The 22,439-nt window shown below is 39.2% G+C and overlaps 1 protein-coding gene across 1 annotated transcript in view; it reads right to left on the minus strand.

The window, feature by feature from the left end:
• The window catches only part of LOC309669023 (macrophage mannose receptor 1-like), a gene marked incomplete at its 5' end in the record, with an annotated part of 37,770 nt that extends 22,328 nt beyond the window's left edge, over nt 1-15,442 (minus strand). The window contains 12 exons of the mRNA XM_082479591.1: nt 390-589; nt 1,605-1,753; nt 2,065-2,180; nt 2,511-2,624; nt 3,291-3,448; nt 7,176-7,358; nt 8,208-8,342; nt 8,855-8,968; nt 9,882-10,040; nt 11,574-11,747; nt 12,898-13,299; nt 15,385-15,442. Of these exons, the coding sequence (XP_082335717.1) occupies nt 390-589; nt 1,605-1,753; nt 2,065-2,180; nt 2,511-2,624; nt 3,291-3,448; nt 7,176-7,358; nt 8,208-8,342; nt 8,855-8,968; nt 9,882-10,040; nt 11,574-11,747; nt 12,898-13,299; nt 15,385-15,442 (1,962 nt within the window). The remainder of the gene's footprint in view (nt 1-389; nt 590-1,604; nt 1,754-2,064; nt 2,181-2,510; nt 2,625-3,290; nt 3,449-7,175; nt 7,359-8,207; nt 8,343-8,854; nt 8,969-9,881; nt 10,041-11,573; nt 11,748-12,897; nt 13,300-15,384) is intronic.
• Between the last annotated feature and the right edge of the window lie 6,997 nt (nt 15,443-22,439).

A 22,439-nucleotide genomic window follows, 5' to 3' on the forward strand; every position in this document is an offset into this window, starting at 1 on the left:
ATAATCTCACAAATGTTACATTGTTTCTTCTTTTTACTGTTTTCTCTTCTCCTTATGTCTTTCTAGGGACTTGATATTTATGTTCCTATTCATCCATTTTCTGCTCCAATTTATTCTGTCCCTGGGGCAAAAGCTTCCTGATTTTCTTTCCTGTGTCCTTTTCCCTCCCCCTGTCTCCAGTCCCTTCATCTTGTCTTTCTTCCTTGGTTTCTCGCCTCTTATGCATAATTCCTGGGCATGTTTGGGTTGGGGTTTTTTTGCTATATTCCAACCTCAGATATTGCAAAATGAAGATGTCCCTTCCTTCCTTTTTCTTGACTTTTTTTTTTTCTTTTTTTAACCAAGCAGCTCAAAGCCTTTCTTCTTCTTTTAACTATTAAAGCACTTACTTTAAAACAGGAACTACTATAGTAGTTTGATACCCAGCCTTCAGGGCATGTGGGGACCGGAGCAGTAGTTTGAATAGGTGGAGCTGTGGCACCATTTGCCCACTGCTTACAGATATATTTTTGCTTTGTCTCACAGTCAAGAACATCCCATAATCCAGCTGCAGCCCCAGTTCTCATGGCCACACATCCTGGTTTACGTCCTTTATGAGAAACAAAAACCACATTGGATATTTTATACAGTTTAAATTGTTCAATTCTTACTTAAATTCTTTGAGCAGTGCCCATTCCCTTCTTGTCATACAATAATACTTGTATAGCAGAGTTATATTTTAGGTATCACCTAAAATATAGCTTTTCCAGATTATCTGTAAACACGTTGAACAGTATGGGCTTTGAAGCAGATCATTATGGGACTCTGTTGGTAAACACTCTTCCTCCATAAAAAGTAGGCCCCCAAAAATAGTCCTCATTAAAAAATACTCACCTTCCATTCCCTGCCTTTTTGGTCAAAAGTTTTATTCATGTAAGCGCTTTCCTGTGTCAGTTCAGATTAGTTGAAAGGCTTTTGGCAATTGAGGTAGACAACACTAACTAGAGCTCCCTTATTAGTATGCTTTTGGCTCCTGTGCGGAGCTCCAGGAGGTCTGTGAGTATGACCTCCCTTTACACAAGTAATTTTATATATCTTTTCCAATATACCCCCTTTATTCTATTCCTTATTACAGATTCAGCTAATTTACCAATTATTCTTTTGCAAATTTTTTTACGTTTTTATTTTAATTTTTTTAATTTTTATTTTTTTATCCCTCATATGATTTTGAAATCTTGTTTTCTATGCTTCTGCACAGTTTCAGTATGATCCTGTGAATGCAGTCTTCTTAGCATGAGAAGCAAAAATATAAACATTTTTGATACCGTAATTTTGTAATTCTAACTTAAAATCCTTATTACAGCTGTTCTGTTTCAAACTCATCTCCCAGGCTAACGTTACCACTCAAGGGATAACTGTGGGATAGTCTCAGGAGCTGTCTGTAACTCCTGTTTATCAGAAAGAAGGTATTTTTCTAGATTCTGATTTTCTTTGTGAAGATGAGCCAGTTCTTGTAAAATATACAGAAAGCTTAAAGCATAAAGTTCAGAGGACATTGCCAGTGCAAACCCAACTAGGAACTGTGACTGCAGAGAGCCCCCACTATCCACCATCACAACACTTACCAGGCATCGCTGCATCCCAGTGCGTGAAGGAGACGGCTTCACCATTGGCCCACCTGAAGGTGCCTTGGTCCTCCATGTCAGAGAGACCAAGCCAGAAATATTTCTCAGGCCTCAGCCCAAGAAGGCTACTCAAATAGGCTTGTTCATACCTGTAAAAGGGATCGCAATGACACAAGCGAAAACAAAATCATTTATCCAGATACTATGTGTCTAATTTGATACAAATCCTGTTCTCCTTTTCCTTGCTTCAGACTGGGGGAGAGGACCTTACGATGCGATTCTGACTCTGGATAAGTCAACAAAGAAAAGCAAGACTTTTTTTTGCTGTTATTCAAGTAGAGACTTTGTAACAGGTAATTTGCTGTTTGGCACTGTGTTAGAACTGAGCAGTAGTTCCAGGCGTATATTAGAACATACAACCTTTACCTATTTAAAAGCCAAGGAAAAATCATTATCATACCTACTTTCAACTGTGGCTAAGTAACCACCTTCTTCTTCGCAAGTGCTGTTTGCTTCTGAAAATGTTGCTAGAACATGTCCAATAAAATAGCAGTAGGTCCCATATCTTCTCCAGCCCTGTAACATATGAGGATTTCCATATAACTTTTAAATCATTTTGATATCATGTAGTAAGTGAGCTCTACTCTTTCAAAATGAACAAAGCACAATAATCATTAATATTATGAATTAGAAACCTTTTGCAGTGAAATTACAGATTCCTCCTAAGCGGTTTCTGTAAATGGCTTAATACAATTTCAAGTAACTGCAAGAGAGAGAAATGTATTAATAAATAATAAAAATAATTATGTAAGTAAATAATCTAAATAATTAAAATTATTCTAGATTATTCTCAGACAAGGTACTTATTTGATCTGGGAAAGTGTTGTTCCATTCTTACATACTTACTTTTTTGCAGCCTGCATCAGTAATTTCCTTTTCACCAGCTATTTGTGATACAGGTTTTCTTTTACAAATGTAACCAGCTTTCTTCTCACAGACATAGTCTGCCCAATAGCCGTACTGTGAGGCAGGGAAAAGAATGAAATAACAATGAGATTGAGATTAAGATGAATACTCTAAAGAAAATGAATAGAATTCATTCTTTATAATGAAAACTTTCCACTTTGAAACAGAAATATATATTTTTTCCTTATCCAATCACCCTAGCTGATAACAGAAATAAATCTGCCCACATTCAGTGAACTGGTAGACTGGGCTATGGTAGTACAGCTACGGCTGGTAGTGATGAGAGGGGGTGAGGGTGTGGGGACCCAGTCCCTGACCTGTCCTGCAGGGCCCTGCACAGGCAGTTGTGCCACACAGTGATGGGCGAACGAGCAGGCACAAGGGAGGTAGCAGGGATCCCCACATGCCACCATTGTCACCAGAGGAAAAGGAGCAGGAGAATGTACTCAAACTACATTCAGAGACCTGTTTTATAGCCCAAATAATTTCATTGGTGACTTTCAGATGAACTTAAAGAGAAAATGTCATCAGTGATGAAGTAATGCTTTCATTTTTTTTTCTTTTTTACTTTTTTTTAATGAGAAGTCATATCTGAGTCTAATCCTTTGTCCCCATCCCTTTCTCTGGCCTTAGCTACTTGCCGAAATAGTGGGGCACATCATTCTTTTATTAAGAAGTTAGTTTCGATATTAAAGTAAAATATGTATGGAATAAAGTTACCTGGCCCTTGATCAGTACACAATCTTCTGGCCTGTTGTTTGTAGTGGATGGCTCTCCCAGGTGCCATTTTGTGTATGTCACTGGCATACCATCACTCCATTCAAAATACATTTGAACCTTATGATCGTTCAACCCAATCCATAGCTTGTCCGTTGGCTCTAAAACATGGAAACACAGAACTAGAAGAGATGATAGTTCCTCAGGGGTCGGTACTGGGGCCTGTACTGTTCAACATCTTTGTCGGCTACATGGACAGTGGGGTTGAGTGCACCCTCAGCAAGTTTGCTGATGATACCAAGCTCTTTGGCGAGGTAGACACGCTGGAGGGGAGGGATGCCATCCAGGGGGACTTGGACAGGCTGGAGAGGTGGGCCCAAGCCAACCTCATGCAGTTCAACAAGGCCAAGTGCAAGGTCCTACATCTGGGTTGGGGCAGTCCCAAGCACAAATACCAGCTCGGTGGGGAATGGCTGGAGAGCAGCCCTGAGGAGAAGGACCTGGGGGTGCTGATTGACGAGAAGCTCAATGTGAGCCAGCAGTGTGTGATCGCAGCCCAGAAGGCCAACCGTATCCAGGGCTGCATCAAAAGAAGTGTGGCCAGCAGGTCAAAGGAGGTGATTCTGCCCCTCTACTCCACTCTCGTGAGACCCCACCTGGAGTACTGCATCCAGCTCTGGAATCCCCAACATAAGAACAACATGGACCTGCTGGAGTGTGTCCAGAGGAGAGCCACGAGGATGATCCGAGGGCTGGAGCACTTCTATGAGGAGAGGCTGAAAGAGTTGGGGCTGTTCAGCCTGGAGAAGAGAAGGCTCTGGGGAGATCTTATTGTGGCCTTCCAGCACCTAAAGGGGGCCTACAGGAGAGCTGGGGAAGGACTTTTTACTTGGGCATGTAGTGATAGAACGAGGGGGAATGACTTTAAACTGGAAGAGGGCAGGTTCAGATTAAATATTAGGAAGAAGTTTTTCACTTTAAGGGTGGTCAGGCACTGGAACAGGTTGCCCAGAGAGGTTGTTGAGGCCCCATCCCTGGAGGTGTTCAAGGCCAGGCTGGACGTTGCCTTGGGCAACCTGGTCTAGTGGGAGGTGTCCCTGCCTATGGCAGGGGGGTTGAAACTCAATGATCTTCAAGGTCCCTTCCAACCTAAACCATTCTATGATTCTGTGATTCTATATCTAATGCCACTGCACCCTTTTCACAGCACCATCCAGCTCTAGAACATATAATCCCTTTCATAAATTTATGCAACATAAAATTATTTAGTTTGTTGCATCATCATTTTATAAATTAATATTTTCACATAGATATTAGAATAAAGACAGTATGTTTTGGAAAAATCAGGCTGTAGTGAAATCCCTACACTAGATCAAAACATTTTACTTCTCTTCCTCATAGCAGCGGGAGAAGAGTAAATTACCATCTTAATGCTAATACGTTATGGTGGCAAGATAGAACTGTGTGAATAGTTACTTTTTAAGTTCTGTTGCACTGGTAAGATTTTAAAATACTGTTTTTATGTAACTTGCAGTGTAAGTGTTTTACGTTTCCTTCAACAAAATGAAAAAAGCAGAAAAACTCCCTAAGCCCAGCCCCCCCAGCCCTAGGTCAATTGTTTAGGCAATAAGTAAAATCAGAGTTTCGACAACATCCAAAACTCAGCAGAGGAAGGCTGTCAGCAACCAGACCTAACTCTGAGGCTGGCCCTGCTCCAAGCTGTGGCTGGACCAAAGGACCTCCAGGGTTCCTTCAGGCATTACACAGTGTGTGATCCTACAGGTTTAGGCATTTTTAAAGAAAGGAAAGCAAGGAAAATAAAAGGTAAATTTAGGCAGCATTCACAAAAAAGAGAGAGAAAGAAAGAAAAAGAGAGAGAAAGAAAGAAAAAGAGAGAGAAAGAAAGAAAAAGAGAGAGAAAGAAAGAAAAAGAGAGAGAAAGAAAGAAAAAGAGAGAGAAAGAAAGAAAAAGAGAGAGAAAGAAAGAAAAAGAGAGAGAAAGAAAGAAAAAGAGAGAGAAAGAAAGAAAAAGAGAGAGAAAGAAAGAAAAAGAGAGAGAAAGAAAGAAAAAGAGAGAGAAAGAAAGAAAAAGAGAGAGAAAGAAAGAAAAAGAGAGAGAAAGAAAGAAAAAGAGAGAGAAAGAAAGAAAAAGAGAGAGAAAGAAAGAAAAAGAGAGAGAAAGAAAGAAAAAGAGAGAGAAAGAAAGAAAAAGAGAGAGAAAGAAAGAAAAAGAGAGAGAAAGAAAGAAAAAGAGAGAGAAAGAAAGAAAAAGAGAGAGAAAGAAAGAAAAAGAGAGAGAAAGAAAGAAAAAGAGAGAGAAAGAAAGAAAAAGAGAGAGAAAGAAAGAAAAAGAGAGAGAAAGAAAGAAAAAGAGAGAGAAAGAAAGAAAAAGAGAGAGAAAGAAAGAAAAAGAGAGAGAAAGAAAGAAAAAGAGAGAGAAAGAAAGAAAAAGAGAGAGAAAGAAAGAAAAAGAGAGAGAAAGAAAGAAAAAGAGAGAGAAAGAAAGAAAAAGAGAGAGAAAGAAAGAAAAAGAGAGAGAAAGAAAGAAAAAGAGAGAGAAAGAAAGAAAAAGAGAGAGAAAGAAAGAAAAAGAGAGAGAAAGAAAGAAAAAGAGAGAGAAAGAAAGAAAAAGAGAGAGAAAGAAAGAAAAAGAGAGAGAAAGAAAGAAAAAGAGAGAGAAAGAAAGAAAAAGAGAGAGAAAGAAAGAAAAAGAGAGAGAAAGAAAGAAAAAGAGAGAGAAAGAAAGAAAAAGAGAGAGAAAGAAAAAGAGAGAGAAAGAAAAAGAGAAAGAAAGAAAAAGAGAAAGAAAGAAAAAGAGAAAGAAAGAAAAAGAGAAAGAAAGAAAAAGAGAAAGAAAGAAAAAGAGAAAGAAAGAAAAAGAGAAAGAAAGAAAAAGAGAAAGAAAGAAAAAGAGAAAGAAAGAAAAAAAGATATGCAAGGATATTCACAATTTCTTCAGTAGTCACTAAACTGGGGTATGATAGCAGAATCAAAAAGTATAAGAAACCAAAAATATCTCCTTGTATGGTTGGACACTAAGCAGATAAATTACTCTTGCTGAAGAAAGAAATTTTTCTATCTTGACTATCTTTCACTTTTTCAGTAGTTAATTAGGGCTTTCACTAGCTCTAAGCATGGAAAAAAAAAAAAAAAAAAAAAAACAAGCAAAACAGTTAACAGGGGCAAAAAGTAGCAACATGTATACAGACTCCTCATATTTCTGCCAGGGATATTAAAAAGGCCATGGCGAGACCACACTGACATATTAGATCCACTGACTTGAGTAGGGTTCTTCAGGCAGCCCAGGCAATTCCCCAGCTTGCTGCCTGGGACTTGCTGCCTGCACTTTAGCTAGCTTTGCCAGTTGTTTCCATCTGGCAGTGTAGAGAGCTCAACTTTTCTTTAGCAGATTTCTTCTGCAGAGACCTGTGAACTTGCTGATCTGGGTGCTGGCTGACCAACAAGATGCAGAGAATGACTTGGAGCCACACTGTAAGTTCCCCAAATGCACAGAAAGCAGTACAAATGTGTTGTTTTTCCATAAAAAGTGCTCTTTCAAAGTGGAAGTTATATTTCATAATGCTTTTGTTAACAAAGCTTCTGACTGGGATGGCTGATGCCCTCCTGCCCTCCTGCAAAGCAAAGCACAAGGCAAGACAGTTGAGCAACTCTGCAAGTTGTAGCACAGAAGAAGGCATCAGTTTTGAAACGGAAAGCACCACACCAGCCTCACACCTAAGCTAACATCGCCTAACACCGCTGGACCTCTGGCTCCTTGCATGTCTTTAGCTGTAGTGTTTCATGTTAATACAACTGCTGCATCTCAGTTCATCCAGCTGGTACTTCTTACATGCAGACAAAGGCAAAAGCCCCCTTGGAAACACTCACTGTACCCAAGCCGAGACACTATAAAGCTGTGCTCCTCAAGGCTTTGGATGCTGGCCAGATGACTCCCTTTCTTCTGGCAAGAGGTCAAAGCTTCTTCCCATCCTTTGGCCTCCCTGAAGATCTTGTAACAGTGATTTACGTACAGTACCCATCCATCTGGGCAAGAACCAGGCCCAGTGTCACCTAGGAACAAATATCAGTGTTTTGGATGAGTTCAAATGCCACGCAAAGGACATTATACTGAAAATCTTTTCACATGTTCTGTGCAAAAGTTCTAAACTAAGGATTTTCTTTGGAAATTCTCATTATAAGGAAATGATGGATACAAGACATAGTAAAGATAAATATGGTTCTAAATCTGGCATTTTTTAGCTTTGAAAATGAAGGCTTTTAAATACAGATATTATTTAATAAAAATTCTAAGGTTCTTATATAGACAAATGTCTGTAACATACATTGTTGTATTAATTTTAACAGCTTGTATATTACTTAGTACTTATTTGACAGTTAAGAGAAATCAGAAATTATCTGCACCTAATATAGAATGCTTATGAATTTTTAAAAGATTAAGTATATTGACAGATTTACAACTAGACGTAGACATAGGAAAACACCAACAGGGAAATCTTTATCCACTTAAAATATCTTCTATGCTTGCAATGTGTCAATCTTTCTTCCTTTTGATTTTTTTTTCACTAATGTCCTTCGTCTGAAAATTAATTTTTGGGTTGTTCTCCTTTTTCAGGCTCAGTAGAGTGTATATTTGAAGAGGAGACATGACTAACAAATCACAGACAGGACAAGTTGGGTTTCTTTGCTTTTACCTGTTTCATTCTGTGTGTTATGGGACTGGAGATCAGCCTAGTAAGGCTGCAATGGTTGTAAAAAGCAAGCCAGATAAACAAGAAAAATTATTGTTTATAAGATAAACAAGAAAAATAATAAAATTCTCCTGATCATCCTTGTCAATGTGAATGCTGAGCAATTCAGATAACAGCTTCTACTTTTAATTGTTAACGTATATCAACATACCTGAGGGAACCAAGGTAAAGTTTCTTTTCTTACAAACATAGCCAAGTTTCTGATCACACTCCAAATTTTGCCATTTCGCTTTTGTTTCAGAATTCAAAACCACACAGAGTTTTCCAGATTGTGGAGAAGGGCTTCCTTTGGGAAAAGTACAGAAAAAAAACCCTTAACTTTTCTGAAAGGCAAATAGAGCTCTAAGCTCTAAAATGCACAGGAGAAATCCGTCCTGGCCGAAGTGACAGCCCCAAAGATCACATCTTTCCCAGCTTTGGCAAGAACTGTGGTAGGGGTCTGGTAGTGGGAATGTCTGCGTGAAAGGCAGTATCGTTTAAAGTGGGTATGAACACATACTCACTCACAGTTTTGTTGCTAGAGATGAGAAATGGAAGACCATATATTTGGGGGAAATATATTGCTTTCAGAGCTAAAATATTTTTGCAATACATAGGAGTTTCTGGCTTATATTGCTATAGAAAAAAAGCTTTTTCTAAAGCTAAAGCAAGAAAAGCTAAAATATATTTTGTTGGCTTAATGCTGAAGTCCTACTTTTTCTCATGCCCATACCTCGTGGCATATCTATCTGATAATAGAAATTAAAGCAGTATTTGAGTATTTTTTCGTTGGGAATACAGAATCAAAGTCATGGCTACCTGGAGCCCAGTTTAAGTACTGGAAAGGGCTGCCTCCAATCCATTCCCATCCACTCCTCAAGTCCAGTCTGTTAAGTCCAATCCACAGTGCAGAATCTATGCCTTCTGTTAACTCTAAGGAACCAAAAGAAGATAAATGATTTTATAAATCATTTTTTTTATTAGCAATAGTCACTAATAAAGTCTATAGGAAGACGTACAATTCTTAAATATATAACCACAAATATATTTAGATACTGGGATATCTGATAAATTGAAATATGCCAAAGCTTTGATTACTATAAAAAGCAAAGAAAAAACTCTGTCTTATTCTATCACCTAATGCAAAATGAGCACAGGTGAGATGAAACAGCGTAAATTCAGTATGAAATTGTTTCTGTAGAATAGCCTAATTTCTTTCCAAGATTGGAGTTATTAAAGTAGAAGTATTGGTACCATGTAAGTATAAACAATAATACTAAAGCTCTTAGAAGTTAAATTCATCATTAAAAACAAAAAGAGAGACTTTTTTCCATACCATTTCTCCAGCAATACATGGATAGGTAGAGCCATGATTTGGGATCTATGAATAACTGATATCTTTCACTTTGACAAATTAATGAAAAAATTAGATGTCAAACCGCATTTGACACAAAACATCTTTATTTTAGCAGAAAGATATTTCTTTTCTCTTAGTTTCAATTTCTTTTAGAGGTTGCTTTTTAATAAAAATGAGACTTTCATTTAATTTTCAAATTTTTTCCCCTCTTTCAAAAAAACAGAATAAACCAATGAATTTTTAATATAAGATGACATTTTTAAATAGAAAGTCAAACCATTACACTTGCAGGTTTCTGGAATACTTTGAATTCTGTTTTAACTTGGCAGCGATTTTGAGATGAACTTGCTAATTCTAAAAGATTTTTTGACTCATTCATGCATATTTAGGCCCATAGACATCAGCCAAAACCATATCAAGTAGTCCTTAGCTGAGACAATGGACTGAACAGATCCCGCATGTAAGCCAGGGTTTGCTTTACTTCCTTACCTCTAAGGTAAATTTGTTCATGAATGTCTGTGATACTCAATAGTTCTGCATTTTGCTGCTGGCAGCTCTTCCTGGCTTCGTGCCATGTGAGAGCCGATTCAGAGTTTATTTGGTAGTGGACATTTGTTAACAGATCTGTAATCCAGGTGCTGTCTTTATCTGTGGAGAAAATAATTATTTGGGGGGGGGGGGGGGGGGGTGATAGTAACTCACCCGCAGAAAAATGAGTTGCAGGTTCTCATTACGCATGACATTCTCACTAAATGTCATCTGTGCTGTTCTTTCAAAGCCCTGAAAATGTTACGAGTGGGATGGGCAAGGGTGAAGTTAAGGCCTTTAAACTGACAGGTAGAGCTGGCAAATATTGCCTCCTGTTCCGTGGAGGCACATAATTCAGGCATTACTACAAGGGAAGTGATTGCATAGAAAAAGATACTACATGGAGTTCTGTGGCAGAAAACCGAGATATAAAAAGATATGCAACATCTCCTCCTTTTCTTTCTGGACAACAGGTCCCGGTGAGAACTGTAAGAACCAGCTCTAGACTTGAATTTAGCATCAAACAGTTCTTAGATAAATCCTCTTCTTGCAAAGAGCTCCTGGATGTGCCCGCCACACAGCTGCAGAGCCTGGGCACTGCAATGGCGCTGAGCTGCACTGTGCTCTTCTTCCAATTATCTTTGCTTCTTTGTCTGTTGAAGGTCTATACGTGCTCAGTAAAGCACAATGCAAAATTGAATCAGATATTCAACTATCCACAAAAGCCAGTATGAAGTTCAATTAAAAGAAGAACTGAGAGCTGGGACTGGCTTTCAAAGGCTTTGAAAATTATTCATTGACCCTATGACACATGCCATTTGTGCTCCGTGCCCTAGGTATCTTTGTAGGGACCTGGAAGGCATATTTGACTATGGATTTGAACCACGCCAAAAGCGCATTTTGAATCAACTAGAGTAAAGGGGCATTTTAATAATCAAATGCATAATGCTCAATAGAAGCAATGGGGAGGAATATAGGGGAAAGCTGAGAAGTGTCAGGAGGAGTCTTCAGCACTTGAATGCAAAGCTCCCCTGCCAAGAACAAGACTATAAAGGGAGATGGAGAAGGAAGTGGCTATAGAAATGGAAGACAGTTTTCAGAAAGTGATTGAAGTTGTAGAGAAATGCCGGGGATGGGAGGCAGTTGTCAGGAGGAGCAGAAAGATTGCTTTCCAGGCAATACGAAGAGGGTTAATAGCATCATGGATAAAAGGACACATTCCACTTAAGTAAAAAAATATTGACATGAGAATCATAAAGACTGAAACATTAACTTCATCATGAAGCTTCCTACAGCACTCATTTTTCTACCCACATCCATCACAACGGGAGTCCTCAGAGAAGGGTTGTGCAACAGTGACAGCACACGTCCTGCCTGGGAAGCAGCGAGGAGCTCAAAATTATCATCCTGCTCAGCAACACCACCACAATTAGTGGGAACTGCTTGCTGTTTTACTCTTCCAACACACTTTTCTCCACATCTTTATGCAATATCTGTTATTTCTTTGTGTAGGGTGCTGCAGGATGTGGCAATGCCTCATATGCCAAAATACATCCTTGTAAACTATGCATTATTATAAAGATATTAATCCTCTGCTAGTGCTGCTTTGCCAATACCACACTGAGGGGAACTGCATGGGAACTGGTAGCTTACCTTTTGATGGGCAAAATCCATATCGCTGGTCTGTGTCATAATCTGCGGTGGTTGCACACCAGAGCCAGCCATCTGACCGGCCAGCGTCTGTGCACTCGCTGTACCATTGCTTATTGTACATGAAAGGAAACACACAGGGTGCCCCAAAAGCATTTCCTAGCAGCGTAAAGGTCTCTGAGAAAACAAAATTATAAAGACAGTACGGAAAATGATACATGAATGTGAACTGTGAAAAATGTGAAAAAGCCTATGGTAATGGCTGAATTGCATCGCGAAGTGTTTTCCGTGTTACTTTTCCCATAACCATAACAAAATTCATTTCAACACTTTTTCAGACTTAACCTGCTGACACATATTTTGGAGCAGTGCTATTCTGATGTAAAGTAATATTTCATAGATGAGGTCTACAACTAGATTTTTGTTCTGACCCCCAAGATGTTTTTACAAACTGCTAATAAAGCTTCAGAGCTCTACCCTAAGATACTACTATTTTAAACAATGTTAGGATTTATATAAAACGTGCAAGAGGTCCTGCTTCCTGGAAAAAGTAAACATGAGATTAGACAACCCTTCTCTGGTTTTATTCCAGTGACCATTTAAGTATCTCCCATACAGTGGAGCATCTCCCATATAGTGGAACATCTCCCACATGCAAGGCTCAGGGGTTAATATTTCAAAGATCCTGTAATGTGGTTTTTAGAACATTCATTCTGGATGTGGGAAAGCCATTCAGAACAATCAGACTTCAGCTAATCACAAAGGGTAATTGCACTGGTAATTATAGTTATGCCATGAGCATCCTCATCTGCTGCGTCACAAAAGCCACATCTCCTCCACCTACACTGGTACTTCCAGCCCTTTCTCAGCTCACCCACACTGTCTGTCTTTCTTGAGGATGTAATTTCATTTCCATGTTTCTGTGTAAGAAACTTATTAGTGTTTAGACTCTCTATTAACAATGTACTGACACGGTATGGTGAGGTATAGTGACTTTAGAGAATACTTCTATGTAGGATAAGAGTAAGTATGTGAGTAAATATATAATAAATATTTAAAGAATACTTATATACAACACTTAGAATACTTGTGATACTAATATACTATAATACATACACTAAAATAGTGTGTATATTTTATTTTATATATATGTACATAATACTTCATAGTAAATATGAAATTAAATTCAAGAATGACTCCCTCAATACACTGATTTTATAAAACTCTGATGGGTGCCAAAGGAATCAGAATAGTCAGAGCCAAAGATTCAAAATACTCGAACACTCACAAAGAAAGTGCGAAGGATGAAAGAATCAATTTTCTGTACCTTCATATTCCCGAGAACATAAAACATCCATGGGCCCATAGATCTTCCAATTATTCTTTGCACTCATCCCCTTCTTTAACAAAACATTATCATGTTCTTCATTGCCAGGACTGAAAAACAAATCTTCTCCTTGGATTGCAAGAAGGCTTTCATTTCTGCATTCCCACCACTGGACCTCACTGGTTCGATTACATGGATACAGGGAGATCACAGCCTGATCCTCCTTTGATGACACCCCCAGGCATAGGTTCAGTCTCACACTCATAAGCTGGTGATCAGTGATCCACCTGAATTTTTGCAATTCATTGTCTTGATGGCAAGCAGCAGTTCTAACTGACTGCGCGGTAAAAGCCTGGAGGCAGAGCTTGTTGACTTCATTATATATTAAAAATGTTTCAATGTCTGTAAAACAAAACAATAGAGGGTAAATGGTTAGTACAGAATATATGTATAATGTATATGTGTGACATGGTTCTGCTTCCCATTCACATGAACAGGGAGTCGTTGCATTCGTATCAGATATAAACATGATGGTTTTGAACAGAGTCCAGTGCAACATCAATTTTACTGATTAAAAAGCACTAAGATAGACAACAGGGTATGTATTCCTTTATATCACCATACTGTGGATTAGTGGCAGACAGCAGCATCAGCAGAGCTGAGCACTGCTGGTTCAATTGATTTACGTCAGTCACATGAATTCCCTCAACCACACTGCTGTCACCATTACACTGTTTCCATCTGCGCAGCTTTGCAGACATCTGACCTCTACAAATTTCCCTCACCCTGCCAGGTCTTACAGGTCTCCTAGTGGGGTCACAGCCACCTTGTCTGAGCCATTTGTCTTCCCCCTATTGAGTCCTCATTTCATAGAATCATAGAATGGTTTAGGTTGGAAGGGACCTTGAAGATCATCAAGTTCCAACCCCCCGCCATAGGCAGAGACACCTCCCACTAGACCAGGTTGCCCAAGGCCATGTCCAGCCTGGCCTTGAACACCTCCAGGGATGGGGCCTCAACAACCTCTCTGGGCAACCTGTTCCAGTGCCTCACCACCCTCAAAGTGAAAAACTGATTTCCTTTCCTTTCACTGTATAAATATGGGTGAACACCTCTGGGCCTCACAGGGGGTACTCTGGGCTCATTGGCCTTGCTCACCTACGAGACCTGCAGTATCTACTCTGAGCCACTGCAATGTAAAACTGCGAATGACATTGGGAAAGCAATCGCAGTCTGAGAAAATAACAAGGACTGGATAGTAGTAGCGTCTGACCAACACTTGGCCATGTTGAATGGCTGGTGGAAGTTAGAAGGTCCACCTGTAATAGAAATTGGGTCCTTAACTCTCCAGATAGTTTCTCTGATCATGTCTACGGTGTTGGCTCCAATGAGCTAATTTCAGTCCTACAGTGAGTTTATCAGTAGCAGTAGTGGATCATGCCTATCAGTTTGCTCTGCTGCTTTGTGCCTCCAGAGCCTGTGGGATTCATAATGTTTTGATCCCTGATACATCTCTTGATCATTGGGCATCATACGTAATTAACATGCATTTTAAAATCTAAAGAAATTTCATTTGAAATGCCCGCAAAAAGGTTAAATTGATTTACTTGATAATATACAATACACTGAAAACAGCTATTCTGGTCTGCCGTGATACCTTGGGAAATTAAAAAACAAAAAAAAAAGCAAAAAAAAACCCAATAAACCCACATACTCTGAGGCAATCCATAACAAACAGTTTTAATGAGGAGTTACAAAGCTAAAATGATTTAACCTTAAAATTTCAGGTGTCCAAAAGTTATCTCTTTTAATGTCTAAAATAGAAGTGCAGCTAAAGAGATGGCAGTAACTGTGTTACTGTAATTCTACAATAACTTCACTAAACTTTATCCCACTTTATTTTACACAAATTTTACTTCATCTGCTTTATCAATGCCAGTGAATTCAGTGACCCTGTTCAAAAGACTGAATGAAAATAATCGCCTTTGTAAGAACTAAGTCTCTCTGGTTTACACAGCCATCATCTGTGAACATCTTCATATCCTTAAATAATTCCACATTTCACCACTCCTGAAGTTTTTCCTGCCTGAATTTGCTAACCATTACCCAGACACCAACAGCTCAAAAATCAGAACACAGAAGCAAAAAGAAAAAAAAAAAAAAAAAAAAAGACATTTAAACTTATTTAACCTATTTTGTGATTTTCTTAGATCTGATCTTCTGGGGTTACTGAAATTATATTGCCACTATATATGAATAAAATCATTAAAAATTAAGTTTTTGCTTCCTTCTCTGTCTGCTCTGTCTGTTTCTTTTTTCAGCTAGATCCTGCCCTTGCCTCTTGCCTGCCATTAAGAAGTTCCCCATCTATATGTCTATAATGTATGTATAGGAACTGCCACAGAACCATAAAGCACGTAGAAATGCCAGAGGACATGGCAGAACTTTCACAGACACCTTTACAGGACGCAAGCAGGAGGCACTTACCCGCCAGCTGCAAAGCACTGTGAACAAGAGAAAGAGCAAGCAAGAACCCGGAGAACATCATTGCCAGTGCTATTTTCTTTTCTTCCCTTCACCAAAAGCCATATGATGAGAGTTGCTGGCGATAAAGTCCTGCTGAAGAGAGGACAGTGGCCATTTCTCCTCAGTTTCAAAGGCTGGATGGTTGGATAGAAAGCTCTGAGTGCTAAATAAGGAAATATTATGTCACATGCCACATTTAAAAAAAAAAAAAACAAGACCACACAGCACAAATTTTGCCTTCAGAAAAGAATGAGTTCTCACTGAGGGCAAACCATGCTGCCTTGGGAAAGCAGGTGATACGCAGACAGTTCTATCTCAGTACTTTCCTGCTCTCTCTTCTGAGGAGACATCGGGGGAGTTCATGGGATCAAATCAACAGTGAAATACCAAAGACAGAAATTCAGCCTCAGCTTTTAAATCTTACACCTTAATTACACAGTGAAAAAATACCACCAGAAAAACATGTCAGTCTCATATTTTCATGTGTGAGATGAGACAGGATTGAATTGTAGAGGACTTAAGTGAAATTCACTCTGCAGGACATTATAAAAATTACTTTTCTTCCAAACGAGATTGCCATTGTCCTACATTGACCTTCATCTCTGCATAAACGCAACTAGGAGACCAGCACCCAAAGCTACCTGAAAAATGGCTTAGTTTAAAAACAGTCCCCATTTTTCTTGTAAGGTAGGTGAATCTGGTCAGACAGTTGTCCCAAGAGCCAGTCACAATTTCAGGAAATGCCACGTATCTTTTCTTACCCAGATCACTGAGCAAACACTCAGGAGCTTACATTTCAAAACGTATAGGTAGAAAAGTGAAAGAAACATCTCTCCTCTCCTGACCGCTATAGACTGTCCCTATAACTGCATAAAAGCCTGACTTTATCATAGTAGATTTTTATCATGGAAATATTTTGGTTTGTTTAGAAAAAACTGCTACATGGAAAAAAACATTCTGCAGTGTGAAAATATTATTTGAAATGCAGTAACATAGTTGTTCAGCAACTGTATGAAAATCATGATAGCAAGGAAAATTGGCATCATCTCCTGTTTGTTGCCAAGAGCGTCGTATTTCCTAAGTACAGGATTTGTTCCTACTTGGATGCTCAGCAGAAAGACAATGCAAAAAAGAGAGTGAGTTCCCTGAGAAAATCTAGATGATTAAAGTAAAAAGGAGAAATTGAATTGTGAAACGAGAAATTACAAGGAAATGCAAGGTACAGATGTTAGGAAGTTAAGAGCAAAGTTAACTGATTTATTTTTTTTCAGATGACGACAAAATATACTAACAACAACAATAAAGTAGCAGCTTTTTCTGGAAAAGTCACTTCTTGAATTTTTAATCAGCTGCCAAAACTCTTGCCTAGAAAGAGCAACAGTCTTCTTTGGCCTGAACTGATTTGTCTTAGACTGACAGCATTTCCGTACAGCATGCAGCCTATTTGTATAAAAGATACATTACCATTGATACCATCAGGAGTTTTAACAGCCTTGTTTTATTCTAGAGCTCATATGGCATGAGGCCAAGAGGAATTCCACTTTCTTCTCAGTTGGACATTGTGCAATAACAAAGAAGCAAAAAGGGAACTGACTGTTTTCTTCACCCTCCTCTGCTCCTCAAGCCACACCAGAGCCATCAGCAGCCTAGCAGTAAAACAAACACTGGTTCCTTAAGAAAATAAACAAGCATTTGATAGGAATCCCTTCAGCCAGATTGCAGACCAGCTTTAGGGCTAAAAATCTGAACAATTTGTAACTGCATACTTGGTACTCCAAACACACCTTGAGCACTTGCATCTTTCCCAGTACAGCCAGTACTGTGAATTATGGGGTGCTGTGCCGGTTCCTGGACAAGGGTGGCTGCTTCAGGCTGTTGAAATCCCTGAGGCCAGACTCCAAGGAAGAGCAAAGCCAGAAGAGCAAACCTCTTTGTATCACCTGCACCTAACACCTGCTGATAACCGTGAGCCACCAGACGCGTACCTCGGGGAGCACCAGGCAGTACATGGCATGGTCTTCTTGCTCCTTTGCTCTTCAGAAATGTGGCGATGTCAGGCACCTTCAACTCACTGCTGCTCAGCAGTGTAGCCCCAGCACAAGCTGCATCCAGCCATGGATGGCCCATCCATGATCTCGAAGGTCAAAAGCTGGGCTACAAGCAAGGTTGTACTCCCTGGTATGAATTTAATCAATTCTCTGTTACTTCAAACTCAATTGCTAGGCTTACATCCTAGATGCTTATAAAGAGATTACCGATAGTGTAAAAGTTGACTTGCTCAGGATTCCCTAGAAATCCTACTGAGTTCATTAAACTTCTACTCACTCAAAGATTAAGGGAAAAAGAGCAGCACAGTATCAACAGCACCCTATACCTCAGCCTATCTGATGAGCCTAAATGAACAACAAGTGGAAGGTAACATGTGATGGTTGTTTTGCAGGTGATGATTTGCTGATTACTGCTGCCAGGTGTTCGCAGAGAGCTACAGTGACATGAAAAGATCCATAAAGCACTTTGGGATCCTTCAAGAGCAAAGATCCTTTAGGATCTGCTCTGCTGAAAGAGCAATCCCCATCAGGGTAAGTCTCCCCAAGCACTCAGCTGCAGTGGCCAAGAGCAAGTGCTGCACTCCTGCACTTTACAGACCAGCCCCAACTATCAGGGACTGATTGCATGGGGATTGCTCTTGTGGGTTATAATATTAATTTGTCTTGCCGTGCCAAATTTAGTTGAATATTTCAACGCAAAGGTGAGATGAGCCTGCGTTACCTCCTATTTTCCTGGGTGGACTCCAGCAAGGGTGACAGGTACTGTCTGCCATCCTTTGTGACCCTTCTCATTTGGGCTGATAAAGGCATCTGTTTAAAGCTGCTCTGTTTATCAAAAGTTCAAATAATAAGATCCACAGAGGTCAAAATAAGAACTAATTTAGGGAAACATACCCTTGGACTGAAAATACTATGGCTATTGCATTAATTTGCTTGATTTTTGTACATACCTAGTGAAAGCAACCACAAAGCCCGGAGTGATTAAGCAGAAAGGCGACTTCATCATGAAAGGGAGCACAGAAAGATTTCCTTGGGGAAAAGCAAGTTTCAACATTGTTTGGGAAGGGGTATTGTTTCTTTATTACATTTTCTAAAGAATGAGGATTTATATGCACTCCTTGTGAATAAATGGTATTGCACAAATAAGCAATTTCCAAAGAGTCTCAGAAGAGCACAATTATGATGTCCTCACATCTTAAGTCCATTATGCGCTGCCAGAGGCTACATGTGTGGGTACTACACAGTCAATAGACTTTCTAAAAGCACGTTTAGTGACAAACAAATGTAAAATGAAACTTTAAATGAAAAAACATCTCCCTAATGTGAAAAAATGAAATGAATCTTCACTAGTTAGCAAGGGAATCCATGAAAAGTCTGCACTTGCTTTTTATCCATACTAGGAAGTATTAAATTAACTTAACTAAATTTTTTAAATGTCACCAAGTATTTGGGGGTAATGAAATGCCAATTGTCATATTATCATAAAATTGGATTACGCTTTCTACAAAAAATGGTGTGAATATTTGTGATGGGATGAATAATTTGGTCCATATGATCTAGCCTGTATCATGCTAGCAGCAATACAACGCAATGAGTAATAAAAAAATGGCCATATTTTTTTCACATCTAGAATTTATTACATATTAAGAAAAAGTCATGTACTCTATAAATATACTAGAACAAAAAGGAAAACAAAATGCAAAGAAAGTATAGTTCCATGAAGTACTGGGTTAGTATAGAGAAGGCAGAAATACACCATGTTTTGTTATTTTAGTCTTCACAAAATAACTCAGTTGTGGTAGAACGGTCAACAGCGTTAACTACATTGAGAAAGGAATTACACTGAAATTAAATCAGCTTTGTCTTATGTGCTTGTATTCAGACTGAAGGACTGAAAAATTTCATGTAGCAACAATAAATCATTAATGGTAATCTCCAAGAAATCATGCAAGATGCATAACATCTTAGAAGATTGGAGAAGAGAGTTACACATACTTAAATCAGATTTAACAATAAATTTAATTTGGTTTAAGAGGGGAAAACTGTGAATCACATAATTCAACAAACAGATCATGAGAAATAACATTGAATTTTGACTGCTATGAAGAGATGTTTCTTTAACACCTACTTTGCTAACAGTCTTATTTTTTAGCAGTTACCAGAAAGTTATTAGACTCATTATACATTGTATGCTTGCACGGCAAGAACAAGCAGGATATAAATGTAACACTAGCGCTCCATTCAAGAAAGCCTTTTACCAAAGTAAAGATCCCGACAATCTTCTTTAATCTATTTGGCAGGTGCAATTAACAAACAGCAGTGATCTTATCTTGAGCAGGAGTGGAGGAAACATGTTTCAGGCCATGTTTCTTTATTTAATAGGACCATCTAATTTATATATTCTCTTTTGAACTCTGTGAGGTGATATACCCCAAAACATGCTATGAGTAACATATTCTGTTGACTGTGATGTACATTTGCACATTTGACACAGGAAGCCACGGGATCGTTATCAGACCCTCACTTCTTTAAGTGTTCTGTATCAGCCCAGCCTGATTTCATAAACAGTTTGTAGGGAGAGCTAAGGCTAAAACATCTTTAGGCCTTGCCTAAATATACTCCAAATTAACACCTCAATTCATTACATTGCCACTTTATTATCCCGCCCATAAAATCATATGTGGTCTTCTGTCTTTAAGGCTTCTCTTTTATTTCTGCTATACAAACTAAAAGGACTGTGCCGTTTAGGAATCTGTTTTCTTTTTGTAACAAAAAACTACTTTCAACAGAGTGAGAAGACTTATGAAGTGCAAATAATGTCAAACCTGTTAATTTTTCTCTTTTAAAGGAATACCATAATCCCAGAAAGATGCAGAAGAATTACATGATATCTGAGCAGATGCTGGATGAACTTAGTCCACAGGAGGGAAGACTGGAGCAAGATTTGATAACAGTCTGCAAAGACATAAAATGATGCTGCATGAAGGAAGGTCATAAATTATCTTACATATCTGCTTGGGAAAGGACAAGAAATACAGGAAGAGAAACAATGGAATCAGTTTAGGAAGGGAGAATTAGGTACCAGGAAAAAAACTTTTTAATAGGAGAATTAAGCACTTGGACAGATTATTTAGTGAGAGACTTAAAAAACAAAATAGGAAAGTAGTTGACAGAAGTCAAGCAAACTCACTTGTCTCTCCTTCACCAAGGATAGTCTTCAGGGTTTTCCAGTTTACCTTTCTATCTCTAGAAATTTAGAAATAGTTTACAAGTTTCAGTTCAACATTCACACACGCTCATGAAAAGGAATATAATTCTGACATTGATTTTCAATCTTAAACTGATGTAACCCTTAATGGCCATGTTAGTTTTGATTCATAATTTCTCATTGGAACAGGTCTTGTCATCCATTTTGGATACCTATGACAAACCAAGCCATTAATGTCCTCTGTTCTGACTCTCTTCTGTATGTGGCACTGGAAAGTCACAGGCTGTTGATGTGCAGCTCAATAGAAATGAGTCTTGGGCACCTGGGGCACCTGTAGGACACTGGGGCAGAGCATGACAATGGATGAGCGACTGCCACTGAGAAGCTGTCACGGGTGGCCCATACACTTTGGTGGCCTCTCAGCTGCTTTACCAGACCCATAAGGCACTAAAACTACTCTAGGAGAAAAATAAAGGGTCTGTAGTTCCTCAAGTCAGTCATATAACCAAAGGAACACAGGCTCAATTTAAAAAGCAAGCAAATTTGGTGAAAAGTAAAACTCAACCACCCTTTGCAATATGAGCAAGAGAAAAGTGAAGTGTGAAGGAGAGGAGGTTTCAGGCTGAGCTTCACCAGCAGCCTGAGTCAGGCCTATAACAGCCTCACTGTGCCCTATGCCCAGCTGGGCAGGGCCACCCTCACCCTGGAGCTGACACTGGGTCTATACAGAGACCTTTCAGCATACTAAGATAACAGAGATGTAGTCCTTTTTCCCTTAACGTGCTGAAGCAGCTCACAAGGTCGAACTAGGCCCAGAGTGGGTGGGAGGTGAGGGTGGTGGCTGAAAAGCTCTGGTGTGAAGGGCAAATCTCTAGGTCTGTCGTGCAACTTCAGCCTTGGGCTCACAAGGGATAGTGAGACCTAGCCAAGCTTTCCTTACAGAGAAGAAGCAGCTGACTACCTGAAGATTTCTCATATTTTCCATAATTTTGGGGTGTTAAAACGAGAATAGCATGCTAAAATGAAAGGGTAAACTACAGAGGCAAAGTCATCATCATCCTGATAGATGTCTGAGTGAACACCAGGAGCTCAGGAGGTCTCAGCCCTTGTTTCCAGTGACGGGGCTACAGGCACTGCATTCAAGGGAAGGAAGGCACCAAAGGAAGGATTGCACCCAAGGGTGCAGATCACAGCTGCAGATGTTGCCCAGCGCTGCCTGATGACCCAAGAGCATTTGAACCTCAATATTTTGGCTGAGGTACAGAAGACCAACGTATGGTCCATGACTGCTGATTTACAGATGCACTCATCAACCTTTTGTACTACCCTTTAACTGCTTCTCGTTAACTGAGCCTCAGTAATCACTGGAAATAATCAACATGCATCTTTAGACTATTGTTAAAATAATGGATTGTGTAAGAAAAAATAACTGATCTAGCCATGCTTCCTGGATAACAGTATATAGTTATAAAAATAACTGGAAAAATGCCTGTTCTTTATATTATCTTTATGATGAGTCATTGTTTTCTTCCTTTGCTTTATCACTGTTTCCTTCCTTATTAAAAAAAAAAAAAAAACATATACCCATTTCCAGAAAGAAATGCTTCAAAATATTTTCCATGGGCTAATACCTCAAGGAGCGCCTGAACGAAGCTCTTAGTCATACAGTTTAGTGTTAGGCAGCTCTGCAAGTTGCGGGGAGTTGAACTCGATGGTCCTTATGGGTCCCTTCCAACATGAGATATTCTATGACTCTATGA

The sequence above is a fragment of the Vanellus vanellus genome (genome assembly GCF_965231255.1).
Source record: "Vanellus vanellus genome assembly, chromosome: 2".
Lineage (NCBI taxonomy): Eukaryota > Metazoa > Chordata > Aves > Charadriiformes > Charadriidae > Vanellus > Vanellus vanellus.